Below are 14,875 nucleotides of genomic sequence, written 5' to 3'. Positions count from 1 at the left end.
CTATGAAGTAGCGTACTAGTGAAGTGCGGAGCGCCAGTTGCAATATCTCAACGATATCGACAGTCTTTACCACTACGATTGCGTATTTTAAAATGCAACGATAGATAAATTGTGTTACATGGATAGTCGGAATTATTTGAATTATTTTGTATAAAAACATTAAAAAGTTTTTTCTTTGGTTAAAAAAATATAGTTATGCACTTCGGCTCCTAAATGTGGACTTATCAACACCTTGAAGTTATGGAAAATACTCCGAAACAAAAGTTAAATAATTATACGTAAAACGTTGCGTCGTCAATGATACATTATCACCGTAAGCCCGCCAACACGCGTTGAAACAGCGTGGTGGGTCGAAGCTCCATATTTCCTCCCCTATAAGGAGGGAGGCTATGTAGAAAACCGTTACAATAGTCTGATAAGGAGGACGCTTTCGGAGAGTATACGAATTTCGTCGCAAATAAAAATATGCTCAATCTTCATATTTTTCCAGAAAAGAGATAGTTATGAAGGGGTAAACGCAGTACGCGAGATGACCAGCTCGTCGCATGTGGGTCACGGACGACCCCTTACCTCTAGACCCCCTGCCGCCCCCTCCCCCCGCTCTGATCTTGACCTACATTTGAGAGGTGAAGTTCCTACTCACGTGAGACTTCGTACTATGTTGTAAAAGATAATGTTTTGGTTGTAAATGTGAACTCGTTTTCGGTGTGTTGTGGGTGTCAGCTCTATATTTTATGCACTACTTATTAGTGGAGAGCAATGTTTTACTTTTAAATATGAAGCCTTCAACCCGCTCTCACGATGCGTGGTGGGTGTGAGCTCTATATTTAAAGTACTAAACTAACCTAAACTCTATATTTAAAGTAAATACCGACCTCCTTTTCTCTCTATAAGAAAGTGTGTGGTGAGTACAAACTCTATATTTTATATTGTCGAGAAAAATGTTTTGGTTGTAAATATGAACCATTTATTCGTTTTCGGAATGTGTGTTGAACATGACCTCTATATTTCTCTTTCAGTGTGCAGATTGTTTATTGTTAAGTCTTTTTGTTTGTCTGTTTGTCCAGGCTAATCACCGGAACGCCTCAACCAATTTTCATTTCATTTATTTCAAATAGACTTTGTTTACAAGCACAAATGAAACGTCAGATTGGCTTGTTATGCTGATAAGTCACAGAACAGAGATCGCTAAAAGCTAACGCTTTTAGCAATAGAAGTAGCATAGGGGCGTGGCCCGCTTACACCCGGGTCTGCGGAGCTTCGCAAGCCTATCCGCGCATGTACTAGCAGTCTTGTTTCGTTGACTGACACGTTACGTCCTGCGGTTGTCAAATTCGGTAATTGAAAATAATTAAAAACGACTAGAAAAATGCTGTATTGTGCCGTTTTAGAATACAAAAATGATAGCCGCCACAAACATGTATCAAATTATGGTGTTTCGTACCATCGTTAAGACGTATTTTATTATATTTTCATTAAAATATGAAAAAATAATTTTACTCAAAGTCACAAACTAAAATAAACTTTACGGGAATAGTACTAAAGTTTACTTTATTTTAATACAAGTTCGATTTTCTTGATGATTCTGTTGACACCAGTGGGCATACATTTGCTGCGTCAACAACAACAACAAAACTATCATAAATCAAAAATATACAAAAATGATTTTATTGCAATAATTCTTCTATTCCTAATTAAATGTATTAATTATTAATATTAATAATCCTTGTTATTTTATATTTATATAATAATAAATAAATATACGATTATCTTATTGATTTCAAAGCCAAAGGTTTCAATTGAAAAGCAGCATATTTTATGCTTTTAATATCTCCTCTAGCATTCAGTTTATCAGAAAACTTCAAAACATTTTAAAAATATGATTCCAATGTATATATTATATTATGCTTTATATAAAATAAGACGAAAAATAGACCAAAAAATCATTTTTATTTTTCTTGTTTTAGTTCTCCTGAAAAAGGTGTAATTTTGATTTATGTTAGTTTTGAATTTAAGCAGCTGCCATATGTCATTTGGCTATTCATTTAGGGATGTCGATAATACTATATCGATATTTTATATCTACTACTATTATGATGACACGATAATGATGAAATTTTCGAAAATTTTTTTTAGGAATCCGTAGAGGAAAACAATTAATCGAGGCGACTAGGAAGCAAAATTTGTTTTATGCAAAACCGTATTGTAATTTGTTCCAAACATTTTACGCAGTCAGACACGTTAATGTAAAGTGGAAACAGAAGATATTTAGTAGTCACGGCAGTGCCAAACAAAAAGATTTTTTTTTCTAAAAGTCGTATTCGTGTCTTTTAGGATACAAATAAATGGATATACTTAAAGTGTTAGGAACGTCAAGTCTGAGTATTTGTAATTGACCTATTGACTACTAACGGGTTGGAAAATAATCTACTGGTAATACATACATTCATCATGAAACTCATTATAGTTAAATAGGAAATAATTGAGTTATTTTCTGCAAAAACCGACGAATTAAAAAAAATATACTATCGTGTTTTTTATATATTTAGGAACTATTTTTACTTAGTGGAAAAGAGTGAATCTTTTCGTTGAAATATTTAGGAATTAAGTTTACGAAATACTTAGAGCAGCTGGTCACGTGTTTCTCAAAACTTAAACGAACGAATTTAGACATTGCAATAATGTGACATTGTGGTGTTTTTCTGGTGATATCTAAAGTTGACAGATAGGCATAACAATACTTGCAGTTTGTATTGGCCTATTTCCTATTTGATCTATTTTGTATTGGCATATATTGTACAGTACATACTGAAAAAAATATAAAAAATCTTCTTCTGTATAAATATAGTTCGAAAAGAATAGTCTGAGAAAGATATGACGACACTGTACTATCTCGGGTTTTATTTTTTATTATTTGTTTTTCATTTCATTTGTAAATCAAATTGTCCTGAGACAATTGTGAAACATTGTTTAACATTGGTTTTTCCAAATGTATCACTCCGAAACTACTTAATAAAATCAAATGAAACTTAGTATAATTTAAGCAAATAGTACGAAGAAGGCTATAGATTCTTCATGTTGCGTATATAAAAATAGAAAGTGTGAAATAGGGTTAGCCCTATTTGTTAAGGTTTCGTGGAAAGTACTTAATTTTTCAAGTTCACAAGTATGGATTTGTGTTTGACCTTCTTTGTTGTGTAAACTCGAATCGTGCAAAGTTTTAGTTGTATTAATGTTTTTTCAGAGTGGTACATTAAAAAAAATGCTTGTTTTTTACTTTCTTGTGTGTGTTTCTTCATATATTTTAAATTTTTGATTGACCTATGTTGTTCTTCTTAGTTTCATGAAATTCAGTTTTTTTTAAACAACAGACGTTTGTTTTATTTACTGCGAGTAACGATGACTATCGATGTTTAAGACTATCGTTATTTCACATCCCTAGACAATATTAATAAAACAAAGTTAGGATCATTTTGAATCTTATTTATAAGGTAATAAAGCTTCTAAATAGAGACAACTAGTGACGAGTAGCGGTACTATAGATTTCATTCATGATTTTTCATTCAAGAATTTTCATTTGTTTTGAGACAACAGTAATAAATAAATTTCAACTCTAATATAAGGGTAACATATGTCTTTTTTCACTAAATATTAAACAGCCAATTAAGTGAAGAGTTTATCAGTGTGATTAGTATTATTACACTATAAATGTGTTTGTAAGGCCACGCCCCCGGATACGCTGGTTTCAATACAAAGAATTGGCACTTTATAAATCTAGTTACTTCTTATATCTGTGTGATAAGTACTGTTAACGCCAAAGAATGGCTTTGTTGATCGCGTGATCGAACTCTACATTATGATAGTATGAATTTTAACTTATAACTTATGAATGTGTCATCTGTGTTATTATTTTATGTAACGTCATTTACCTTGTCTATGAAAACCTTGTATATATAAACTAAAATTGAACACTCCGCTGCAAAAATTCAAATCATTCGTTTTCTTTCTCACTTTTTGTGATCCTGCAAATATTAAAAAAAGATCCTGTAGTCAGGATCTCATTGTATGAATTTCAATAATTCACAAGTATTTAAAGTCGAACATATAAAATTAAAGTTAAGAAACCGAATATACAACTTTTTGTGGAAGCAGTTAAAACACCCTGTAGAACTGAAAATCAAGTTGGTTTTCGGCTGTGAATGGACAGGCTTCGGCGGAGCTAAAAATGATCGCACTTAGGCTTCGTACACAAATTATGAGCGCGGCGTTATGTCCGAGTCCGCACTGTACAGAGTTGCTGACACCACCTACTTTACAATAATATATTTGAATTTCAAAGTCGTTTTTTTATGTACTTTTAAGTAAGTATTTAAGTGGCAATGGGCGGGGCACATAATCCGAAGAGCCGATGGACTATGGGCGGGGCATATAGTCCGAAGAGCCGATGGACGTTGGGATCCCAAGTTGCTGGAATGGTGACCCCGCACTAGAAAGCGCAGTGTTGGTCGACACATCAAGTGGACTTTACAAATTACCTGTTGTTTGTTTTTCTACTAAATTGGTTTTGGACATTTTTTTTCTGGTAAGTATAATAATTTTTTTTATCGCTTATTGCAAGAAGTTTCACAAGCACTTTTGAAACGTCATGTTCGCAATGACTGTCACCGGTCCGGAAGGCATTATTTTTAAGTTTTTCTACCGGACGCCCACGACTCCGTTCGCGTGAAATTCCGTTATGTTTACAAATCCCGCGGTAACCATAGACTTTAACGGGATAAAAAGTAGCTTATGTTCTGCTTCATTGTACAATTTATTCAGTGGATTAGCCATGAAAAGTTGGTAAAAGAACATAATATTTATTGTCAATATTATTGGGAGGGCCTACTCTTTTGTATTTCTTATTTGGTTTTTTTTTTATGTCAATCGCTCGTTTGATGGAAAGCAATGACGAGGTTTAAGATGAAGCGCTTTTGCCTAGAAGATGCCTGTTCACTCTTTTTTTGAAGGCTGACTATTCCTCAGCTAGAAGCCAAATTCAAATCTTCATAATGAACAAGAATAAAATAAATAATCAGTGGTGGTTTTATCATCTCCCTGTATATGTAAACCGCTGGCCGCTCGAGTGGTCGCATCTGTATGTTATTTTTTAATTACAACCCCGCATACATTGTGCTCGCCGGATTAACCCCGCACGGTTCACCCCTGGCCCCTTGCCCCTCACCCCTTGCCACTGTACTATCCAGTGTATGTGGAAACGTTCGATATTGATGGATGTTACATTTTTGTGCTAATTAATGTACTGAGAGACTGCGATAGCCACATTCTATGAAGGCTAAAAATAAATGCAAGCTCCCACCATAGTAATAGGTAAGTATAGAAGTCAAATAAAGAGTTAGGAGTGGTGTGGCTTTGGTGAAAATAACAGGTTAAAAACTACACTAAAACACCATTGCAGATCAAACATTAAGGGTTTCTAGGGTGTTGCCACGAAACTAAGGGTCTGACGAGAGTCTTTTTGTAGAAAATATCATTAAATTAAAGAAAAAAGTCTGCCACGGTTAGAGACTTTTTTTTATAAATTATGGAACATTAACTTTTAACATAACCTGACGTAAGCCTAATTGAAACAAAATGAACTTTGACTTATAAACTGTGAACCTAACTGAAACAAATGACCTAGGACTTTGACTTATAAACCCAATAACCCAGACCAATCACCTCAGGAGCTGGCTTCCTATACGTTACTGCTCTGTCAAACTGCTTATATGATCACGATCTAACGCATTTATAAACTTTTCGTTGTGTAAAGAGAAAAAATAAAACCGGACAAGTGCGAGTTGAACTCCCGTGACGAGGGTTGTTATTCTATCATGTTTTTGAAAACTGTCCCGTCAAAATAAACTACGATACAAATTACAAATATCATCCGGTGCTTACGGTGGATAACATCAGTATGTACACTTTGTTGTCCACTTCAATAAGTTGATAATGATAATAAAGACCAAAATAGTGAATAGGAAAATTACCTTTTGTCAACCATGATCCTACTATGAGAGGAAGTGAAATTTTATATGGGATTTATACACAATTTCACCTTTCTTTCAAGGTCTTTCAAGGTAGGGTAGGGGTAGTGTAGTAGTAGGGTAGGGTAGGGTAGGGATAAGGAGGAAGTGCACATACGTTACAGCGAAGCTTGACTGGGTCCGCTAGTAATATATTATTTATAGTTTTGATTTGTTTTGTGTTCAGTTTGAGTTGGAGGTTGTATTCATCTTGTAATACAAAGTTGAGAACTTATAACAATCAAATACGAGTAACATTTGCGATGTGGGACTCTCTGACGGGTTTGCGTTGGTTTATGACTGAGGTCTTTGGTTCGATTTCTGACTTAGGTAAACTGGGATTTTTAGCATGAACGACGTAGATCGGATTAGCTAAAAAAAGGTAGATTTAATGGATAGAAGGTTAAGAACGCTAAATCGCTTGGCGGTACGTTTTTCCGTTAGGGTGAATTTTGCCACAAATTGTTTAAAATCGAAAATTTCTAAAATTTGAATTTTCTTGAAATTAATAAAATATAGTATATTGTGAACAATAGGTTATTGAATTCTGTAAACTTTATCAGCTTTGTTTATCATTACGTATTAGTAGTAAGTAAGTTTTGGCGGTCTGCGTTTCGCTGCGCTGACGGAGGTCTCGGGTTTGATCCACCAGGTCCGGCTGTTGGAAGGCTTCGGCCGTGGCTAGTTACCACCTTACCAGCAAAGACGTAACGCCGACGTACTATGTCGTGTAGAAACCGAAAAGGGTGTGGATTTACATCCTCCACCTTTATTTTTAGTTTTGTTTTAATTTTTTATTTATTTATATAAGGAAGCCCAGCCCTATTGTGGGCGATTAAAGTTTGCAGCTAATGAGTGGTAAGGGTAGGGGGAGGGGGAGGGGGGTGTTACGTGTTAATTAACTAATGGCGCGGACCGCGAATGAGTGTGATATGATTAATGTGGGAGCTAACGGTGCTCCTCGCGTTCGTGTACTCGTTACTGGAAACTACTGCTGACCTGTTTATTATATAAACAACATGATAAATTACTGTTTTATCACTCATATTTAACTCACTATTGAGCACGAGTCTCCTCTCAGAATGAGAGGGGTTAGGTTTTAGTCCACCAAGTTGGCCCAATGCGGATTGGCAGACTTCACACACGCAGAGATAATTCTCATGTGTGCCGGTTTCCTCGCGATGTTTTCCTTCACCGTTTGAGAAACGTGATGTTTAATTTCTTAAAATGCACATAACTGAAAAGTTGGAGGTGTTTGCCCCGGACCGGATTCGAACCTACGCCCTTCGAATCGAAGGCAGAGTTCATATCCACTGGGCTATCACGGCTCTTAACCTGTCAATGCTGTGTACGAAAAAATAAATAAATAAAAAGAAAAAAAAGAAACGTGCTTGTCTTGGGACGCTCGATGGAAGTGATAACTTGAACCTGCTGCCGTATGCGTGAGGGAAAGGGAAGCCAGACAGAGTGGCCGTAACGCGTTACGTTACGTTATACGGAAGTACGGTAGCCAAATGTGGAGTTTGGTCTGTACCAGAAGGTAGGAGGTTTCTAGTTCCTCAAATTGTTAAAATATTTTTCATGTGATTTACGCTATATCTTTTAAAAATGTTTGTCTGTCTGTTTGCCCGGGCTAATCTCTTTAACGACAGAACATTCTTTGACGAGATTTTCACTGGTAGATAGAGAAGTCGATTGAAAACATATAAAGCAACTTTTTATTCGGGAAAAATGCACGGTTTCCGCGGGATCCCTTAATATTACAACGGCGAAAGTTTATATGTGTGTATGTTTGTTCCTCCTTTACGCAGCGCCTACTGAAGCGATGTTGCTAAAATTTGCATGGGAAATAGATTTTACTCTGAATTAACACATAGGCTACTTTTCATTCCGGAAAAATCTACGATTCCCGCGGGATTTGTGAAAAACTGAATTCCATGCGGGCGAAGGCTCGGCCGTCCGCTAGTATTATAATAAAATAATAAAAAAATATATACTTCTGTTCTTGTTTAAATATCAAGTTATAACAATGTTTGTAATACCTACTTAATGTAAACGTCGGAGACCGCAAGAGCCTAATGTCCAGGCAGTCCTAAGTTCACATCCCGCCCCCCTACCGACACCCCCCACCTGTGTCGAATGTCAAACATTCCGCCGTGTACCTATGTGTATTAGACTACAAGCCCTTCAACAAAAATTACCCAACGTGAAAAACGCTTAGAAGGCTGTTACTTTGTCAGAAAATAACTCTGAGCACTATGCCGTCATTTCTGAGCGGTACAGGTGAGTACGCGAGTGAATGGAATTTCTCAGGTACAAATGATGAATTACGACTAATTAGTCGTAATTGTAAATCGTGTTAAAGATGATTTAAAATAATTGTCGACAATTCTATTGTTGGGTCGTTTCACAGGTAACTTTTGTTCAAGGGCTTGTAGTCTATATGTAAAGTGTGTGTTGTGTGTGGGATGTGTGTGTGTTGTGTGTGTGTTGTGTGTGTGTTGTGTGTGGGCTGTGTTGCTGGCAAGTGACCACATTCCACAACCCTACGCGTTTCACCGAACAGATTTTGTTTCATAACCCGATTACAAGTTTCAAAGTTTTAGATTAAATCAGATTTTGATTTTGATATTGAATTTTATGATACTAATTGATTATGAAACACGGCTAAAGCTCACGTGGTATAAGGTCGGAGTATGCCCGACTTCAAAAAAAGAAGGAGGTTCTTAATTCAACCCGTATGATTTTTTCTCTTTTTTTAAATGTTTGCTTCCTCATATTTTCGTCATTAATTGATCAATTTTGTAAGTTCTTTCTTTTGTTTCAAAGAGTAGGTTTACTAGATTGGCTCTATTTCATTTTCATGTAAAACGGTTTAGTAATTTATAATAATTAAAAGTGATTGCAAATATAAGAAAATTAATGTCGAACAAGGTTATGATTCACAACACTTGTCAGGATAACTTAATTAACAAATCAAACTGTAACCAAAATAAGTCCCTAGAATAGCAGATATAGGGTTAAAGGATCCTTTGACGTCATATCCGTCACAGACTACTATTTCCTACACTATTTATTAAAAACATGTAAATTCAAAAGCGGCCGACGCGGCGATAACAAATTTTGTATTAAAATGAAAAAATGCAGTCAGTTCCATTTTTTTGGTATGGTATGTAATGATTGGTGCCAGTACCGCAGCTCCCTGAGGAAGGCGCCGAAGAAGGGCACGAGCCGGCACTCGGGCATGGCCAGCGCCCGCGCCAGCGCGCGCTCGTATTCGGCCGACAGCAGCGCCGCCGACAGGAAGTCCAGCGCCGGCAGCGGCTCCTCCGCCACGCCCGCCCAGAACGCCTTCAGCCGGTGCGACCTGCGGGACCGACGCTGGTGGTCAAGCTTTTGTAGTTGTCATCACCATCATCCTCAGACTAATTAGATAAAGACCTGCCTCGCAAGACATTATTTTTCAAAGTATAGATTTGTGGACTAAGGACGCTCATGCTGACGTGTGAAGAGTATGCTTGTCGTCATGGCTTAAAATATAATGTCGCGAAAAGCAAGTGGTATGGTATTTGAGGCGGTTGGTGCAACATGTCATCGGAATGTGCCACCAGTGCTACTATCTGATGTTCCTTTGAATATAGTGAGCCAGTTTAAATACCTAGGGCATGTGATTACCAGCGACCTCAGGGATGATGCCGATATCGAGAGGGAGCGGAGGTCTCTATCTATAAGAGCTAACATGATAGCTCGCAGGTTTGCGCGTTGCTCAGCAGAGGTTAAAATTACACTTTTTAAAGCTTACTGTACATCCCTCTACACGTGCAGCCTGTGGGCTAACTATAAAAAGAAAAAGTATAGCGACCTCCGTGTCTTATATAATAATGCTTTTAGGATGTTGTTGGGGCTGCCCCGATTCTGTAGTGCATCGGGCATGTTCGCGGACGCGCGAACAGACTGTTTTAACACTGTTATAAGGAAAAGAAGCCTGTCGATGGTCCGCAGGGTGAGGGGCAGTTCCAACAGCATTCTTAGAGCTATCGCGGCAAGGCTCGACTGTATTTATGTCCGTCACTGCTGTGACAGACATATTACAGTGCCCATGCCGATACGGAAATTGTAAGGTAACCTGACGGACTTTAATAATAATGACCATACTGCTTTTTACTGACATTTCATATTATTCTGACATTTTACCTATACTATTTTGACTTTATTTTATTTAATTTTATTTTCGATTTTTGTTTTTTATGTTTTTCTTAATATGGGTCTATGCCTGAAATAAATGAATTTTATTTTTATTTTTATTTTATTATTCATATGATTAACGATCTTATGCGATTATAAACACTGTCTTTATAGAATCGATGTTTCATAGTTTACAATCGTGTCCGTCGGTTAAAAACCTTCATAAAAATACCTTCTTGTGTAGTTAAATGGTGTAAAAAACGAACAAAAACTGCTAGTTTAGTATAAGATATGTATGAAATCTAAGCTCGTTTTCCTTAGAAAATGGCAGAAAATTTAGTTCCTGAATTTGGGTGCGATACTAGTCCTTATGTATTTAGTCTGAGCCATCATCATATCAGCCGATGGAGTCCACTGCAGGACATAGGCCTTTTGTAGGCACTTCCAAACATCACGATACTGAGCCGCCTGCAGCCAGCGAATGTCTGCGACTAGCTTGATGTCGGCAGCCAATTGTAGTAGTTGTAGTCATTAACCCACATTCTGCTCACTGCTGAGCACAAGTCTCTTCTTAGAATGAGAGGCCAATAGTCCACCACGTTGGTCTAATGCGGATTGACAGACTTCACACACGCAGAGAATGAAGAGAATTCTCTGGTGTGCAGGTTTCCTCACGATGTTTTCCTTCACCGTTTGAGACATGTGATATTTAATTTCTTAAAATGCACACTAATGAAAAGTTGGAGGAGATTCGAACTTACACCCGAATTGATTCGAATTTAGACCCTCTGTTTTGTAGTGTGTTTAAATTAAGAATATATTTACCCTTTTTTAACTAATATATATGCCATATGTTTTTTTAATATGATCTTATCTATTTTTATACTACTGTTAACTTACTTATAACTGAAAATAAACGTGAAATTAAACAAGGTTTAATTCGTAGCCTAGAGATGACCAACGTTGGTGTTCAAGATTTTGTAACGTGAAAATTAACGGCGGGTTAACTTAGTGATCTATAGATGGACGTTACTTATAAAAGTTTTAGTTTATACATTATTGAACACAATAAAAAAAAAAGTTTATACATTATTGAGGGAAAAATAACATAAATTAAAATGAATCGTACAACTATAATAAATAATCTATCTTTATAAACATTTTTATCAAAACTCGTTAATTTGAGTAACAAACATCCAAATCAAAATATCGTTAAGTTTTCTGAATTTTTTCCATTTTCTGCACAATTTTCTCAACTTTTCATTCATGAGAACATTCTGAAAGCGACACAAAATATTTATTTAGTATCGCTTTTAATCTATACTATAATAATATAATGAGGCAATTTGTTTGTTTGCATTGAGTAAGCTCTGAAACTACTGAACCGATTTCAATGCTATAGGCTATATTTTATCCCCGTATTTCCATGGGAACGGGCACTACGCTAGTAAAACCGCGTGGCATCTGCTTCTCCCAACTAATATTATTATTGCGAATGTAAGTTTGTTTGTTACTGCGACGGCTTCACTGTCGATTGTAAAAATTATTTTGCCATCGGAAAGCTACATTATCAGCGAGTAACATAGGCTATATTTTACTGTGGAAACTACGCGGATGTGAGACGTGAAGGATCCATTAGTAAGAAATGAATATGCAAATCGCTTTGTATTGGTTCAAGAGATAATTATGATACTTGTGACTGTTTAGACCTCACATGAGGTCAGCTGACATCAGGTGAAGTCGCAGTCAAGGCCTAGCTTGACATTAAACTTAATAACAAAATCCATTCGGTGTTTTGCAGTGGAAAAAATATAAATCTCCTTTAAAAATATAACGTTTTTTAATAAGGTCCAGTCTAGTAGAGCCCTAAGTCTGTACAAACAAAAATAATTGCTTGTAAAATATTCCCAACAATTTGTTGGTCGGTCCGTTTGTGGCGTTGTTAAGAGAGATTACGTTTTTATTAATATAATAATATGTAACGTTTTATTAAATTTCGTTAATACGAAGCTAAACGCGGCGCCGGGGCGCCCGCGGCAGGCGCCCAGTACTGGCGCACAGAGATACAATGCTACTAGAATATCCTCCGACGTTTAATAAAAAATGTTTTAAACTCACAAAACTTAAAAACGCTAAGCGACCGCTTTAGCAATAGACATGGATTGTTAGTATTTCAGGAAAGCATTCTTTAATTACATAAATAAGTTAACTTTAGTTAGTACTGACTGTTGTTTTAAACTAAACAAGTAAAGTACTGACGAAACTTTACTCTTTATGTCTATTAAAGTATATTTTCTTTTACTTTTTTTTTATATAGAATTTTGCTTTATATTATATCTGTGTTAATAAATATTTTCTTTTTAACACTGCAGAATAACTTAATTATTTGTTATTTTCAGTCAACATCTTATTTACCAATTATGTAAGGAGTTTGCTATAGTTTTACACTATAGGCAATGATTTTATAATAGAGATGTCACTAACGCGTCAAAACTGAGACGAACAAAAGCGGCTAATTATCCTAATTTCATTGAGTCGCATTCACATATACAATACAATGTAGAATTGTGTATTCAGATAATGTAAAAACTATATACTATAATGTAAATACACACAAAATTGTGCATGTGTGCGCTTAGTGGAGTAGCTAAGTTCGATTTATTTTTCCGGTGATTTTGCAGGCACGTAACATATCTAGAGTATAAAATATCGTTGACTATAAATGTGTTCGTTTAGGACACGCCCTCAGGTACGAAATTTTCAAAACTAAAAGGACAGACGAGTTCCATGTATTTATTAATTGTATAATAGAACTCAAAGGGTGATTGCAAATATAAGAAAACTAATGTAGAACAAAGGTTATGATTCACAACACTTGTCAGGACAACTTAATTAACAAATCAAACTGTAACCAAAATAAGTCCCTAGAATGGCAGAGAATGACCTTGAGTAAAGTCACGTACTTATGAACGATGTGTGTAGGGTTAAAGGTACCTTTGACTGTTAACAAACACTCCCCTTTCCCACTCAAGTCACTCTCCCCGCCTATCCCAAGTGACCCATTAAGAATTACACAACAAGAAATGTGGACGGCTCGAACGCCACGAGCACACTGAAGCCAACACGAGATCGAGCGACGTCATATCCGTCACAGACTACTATTTACAACACTAAACGGCGATAACAATTGCGTAAATAAATCTCAATAATCATAAATATTTTAGATAAAAATAATTGCATAATTATTATTGGTTATGTTTATCTATTAACTACCATCAAAGCCAACACATTCCATATTTTAACGATCTAACTGTCAAAGTCTACAATGTTTATCTATATTATCTTGCGGTATCTAGTTAATGCTATTCCGTGGCACGTAAAAAGGTATTCAATAAAACGGGGGAAAAGGGAGCCTTGGAGATAAAGGTCAAAACGCCGTGTCAACTGTAAGTGTAAGAACCAGAAATGGCTCTAACGAACTTACGACGAGATTACATCGGCCGAGGGGTCAAATGACCTCTTACGTCTTTTCTAGTTATCCTAAACGGGGTTCAAATGACACCTGTCAATTACAGGTCACGTTAATGGGGAGGGTTGGGGCTTTTTGATTCCCTAACAAAAGAGGTTAAGTTTGCCGTGTGTATCTTTTGTTACTTGGAACTGTATTGTTTAGTAAGAGAGTTGGAATAAAAGGTCCTGGATTCGATACCTGGAGAGGCTCGATATCCTACTAATATTATAATGACGACCTCCGTGGCGCAGTGGTATGCGCGGTGGACTTACAAGACGGAGGTCCTGGGTTCCATCCCCGGCTGGGCCGATTGAGATTTTCTTAATAGGTCCAGGTCTGGCTGGTGGGAGGCTTTGGCCGTGGCTAGTTACCACCCTGCCAACAAAGACGTACCGCCAAGCGATTTAGGGTTCCAACAAGTTAGCCCGCTTCCATCTTAGATTGCATCATCACTTACCATTAGGTGAGATTGCAGTCAAGGGATAACTTGTAAACAAAAAAAAAAAAACGCGAAAGTTTGTACGGATTTTTTTTTTTTTTATTCTTTACAAGTTAGCCCTATTTATTAGATAGCCTATTTATCGTAAACCTATAAACCTGCATACCTGAGAATTAAGAAAATTCTCAGGTATGCAGGTTTCCTCACGATGTTTGCCTACACCGTTTGAGACACGTGATATTTAAATTAAAATGATGATGAAGACGTGATCTTAAATGCACACAACTGAAAAGTTGGAGGTGCATGCCCCGGACCGGATTCAAACCCACACCCTCCGGAATCGGAGGCAGAGGTCATATCCTATGAGCTATCACGGCTTATGTAGATACTTATATTTGTCTATATTATAAGATACCAGAAACAAGAATTTTCGTAAATAAAAAGTTGATCGTCTCATCGAGATGAAGCTACTCCCGAAAAATTAACTTGTTAGTGTAAGGTTTCGTAAATATTATTATCTAAAATGTGGATTTTCTAGTTAAATGTATACGGCATATTACATTGTTATACAAAATGGAATTCATAAGAACAATATTAACACGTCCGGCAGTATGGCCGAGTATTTAATTTAAATAAATAAAGTATTCTTAATAAAGGAGCCGTGATAGCCCAGTGGAT

At 36.5% G+C, this 14,875-nt stretch overlaps 1 protein-coding gene across 1 annotated transcript in view; it reads right to left on the bottom strand.

Moving 5' to 3' along the window:
* LOC112045698 (1-phosphatidylinositol 4,5-bisphosphate phosphodiesterase epsilon-1-like) overlaps positions 1–14,875 on the bottom strand; it is a 78,464-nt gene that overhangs the window by 51,828 nt on the left and 11,761 nt on the right. Inside the window, exon 3 of the mRNA XM_052890003.1 lies at positions 9,256–9,429. Coding sequence (XP_052745963.1) covers positions 9,256–9,429 — 174 coding nt within the window. The remainder of the gene's footprint in view (positions 1–9,255; positions 9,430–14,875) is intronic.

Source organism: Bicyclus anynana, chromosome 26 (assembly GCF_947172395.1).
Source record: "Bicyclus anynana chromosome 26, ilBicAnyn1.1, whole genome shotgun sequence".
Taxonomy (NCBI): Eukaryota; Metazoa; Arthropoda; class Insecta; order Lepidoptera; family Nymphalidae; genus Bicyclus; species Bicyclus anynana.
The sequence above is the reverse complement of the archived record's forward strand: the minus strand, read 5'-3'. Positions and strand labels throughout refer to the sequence as shown.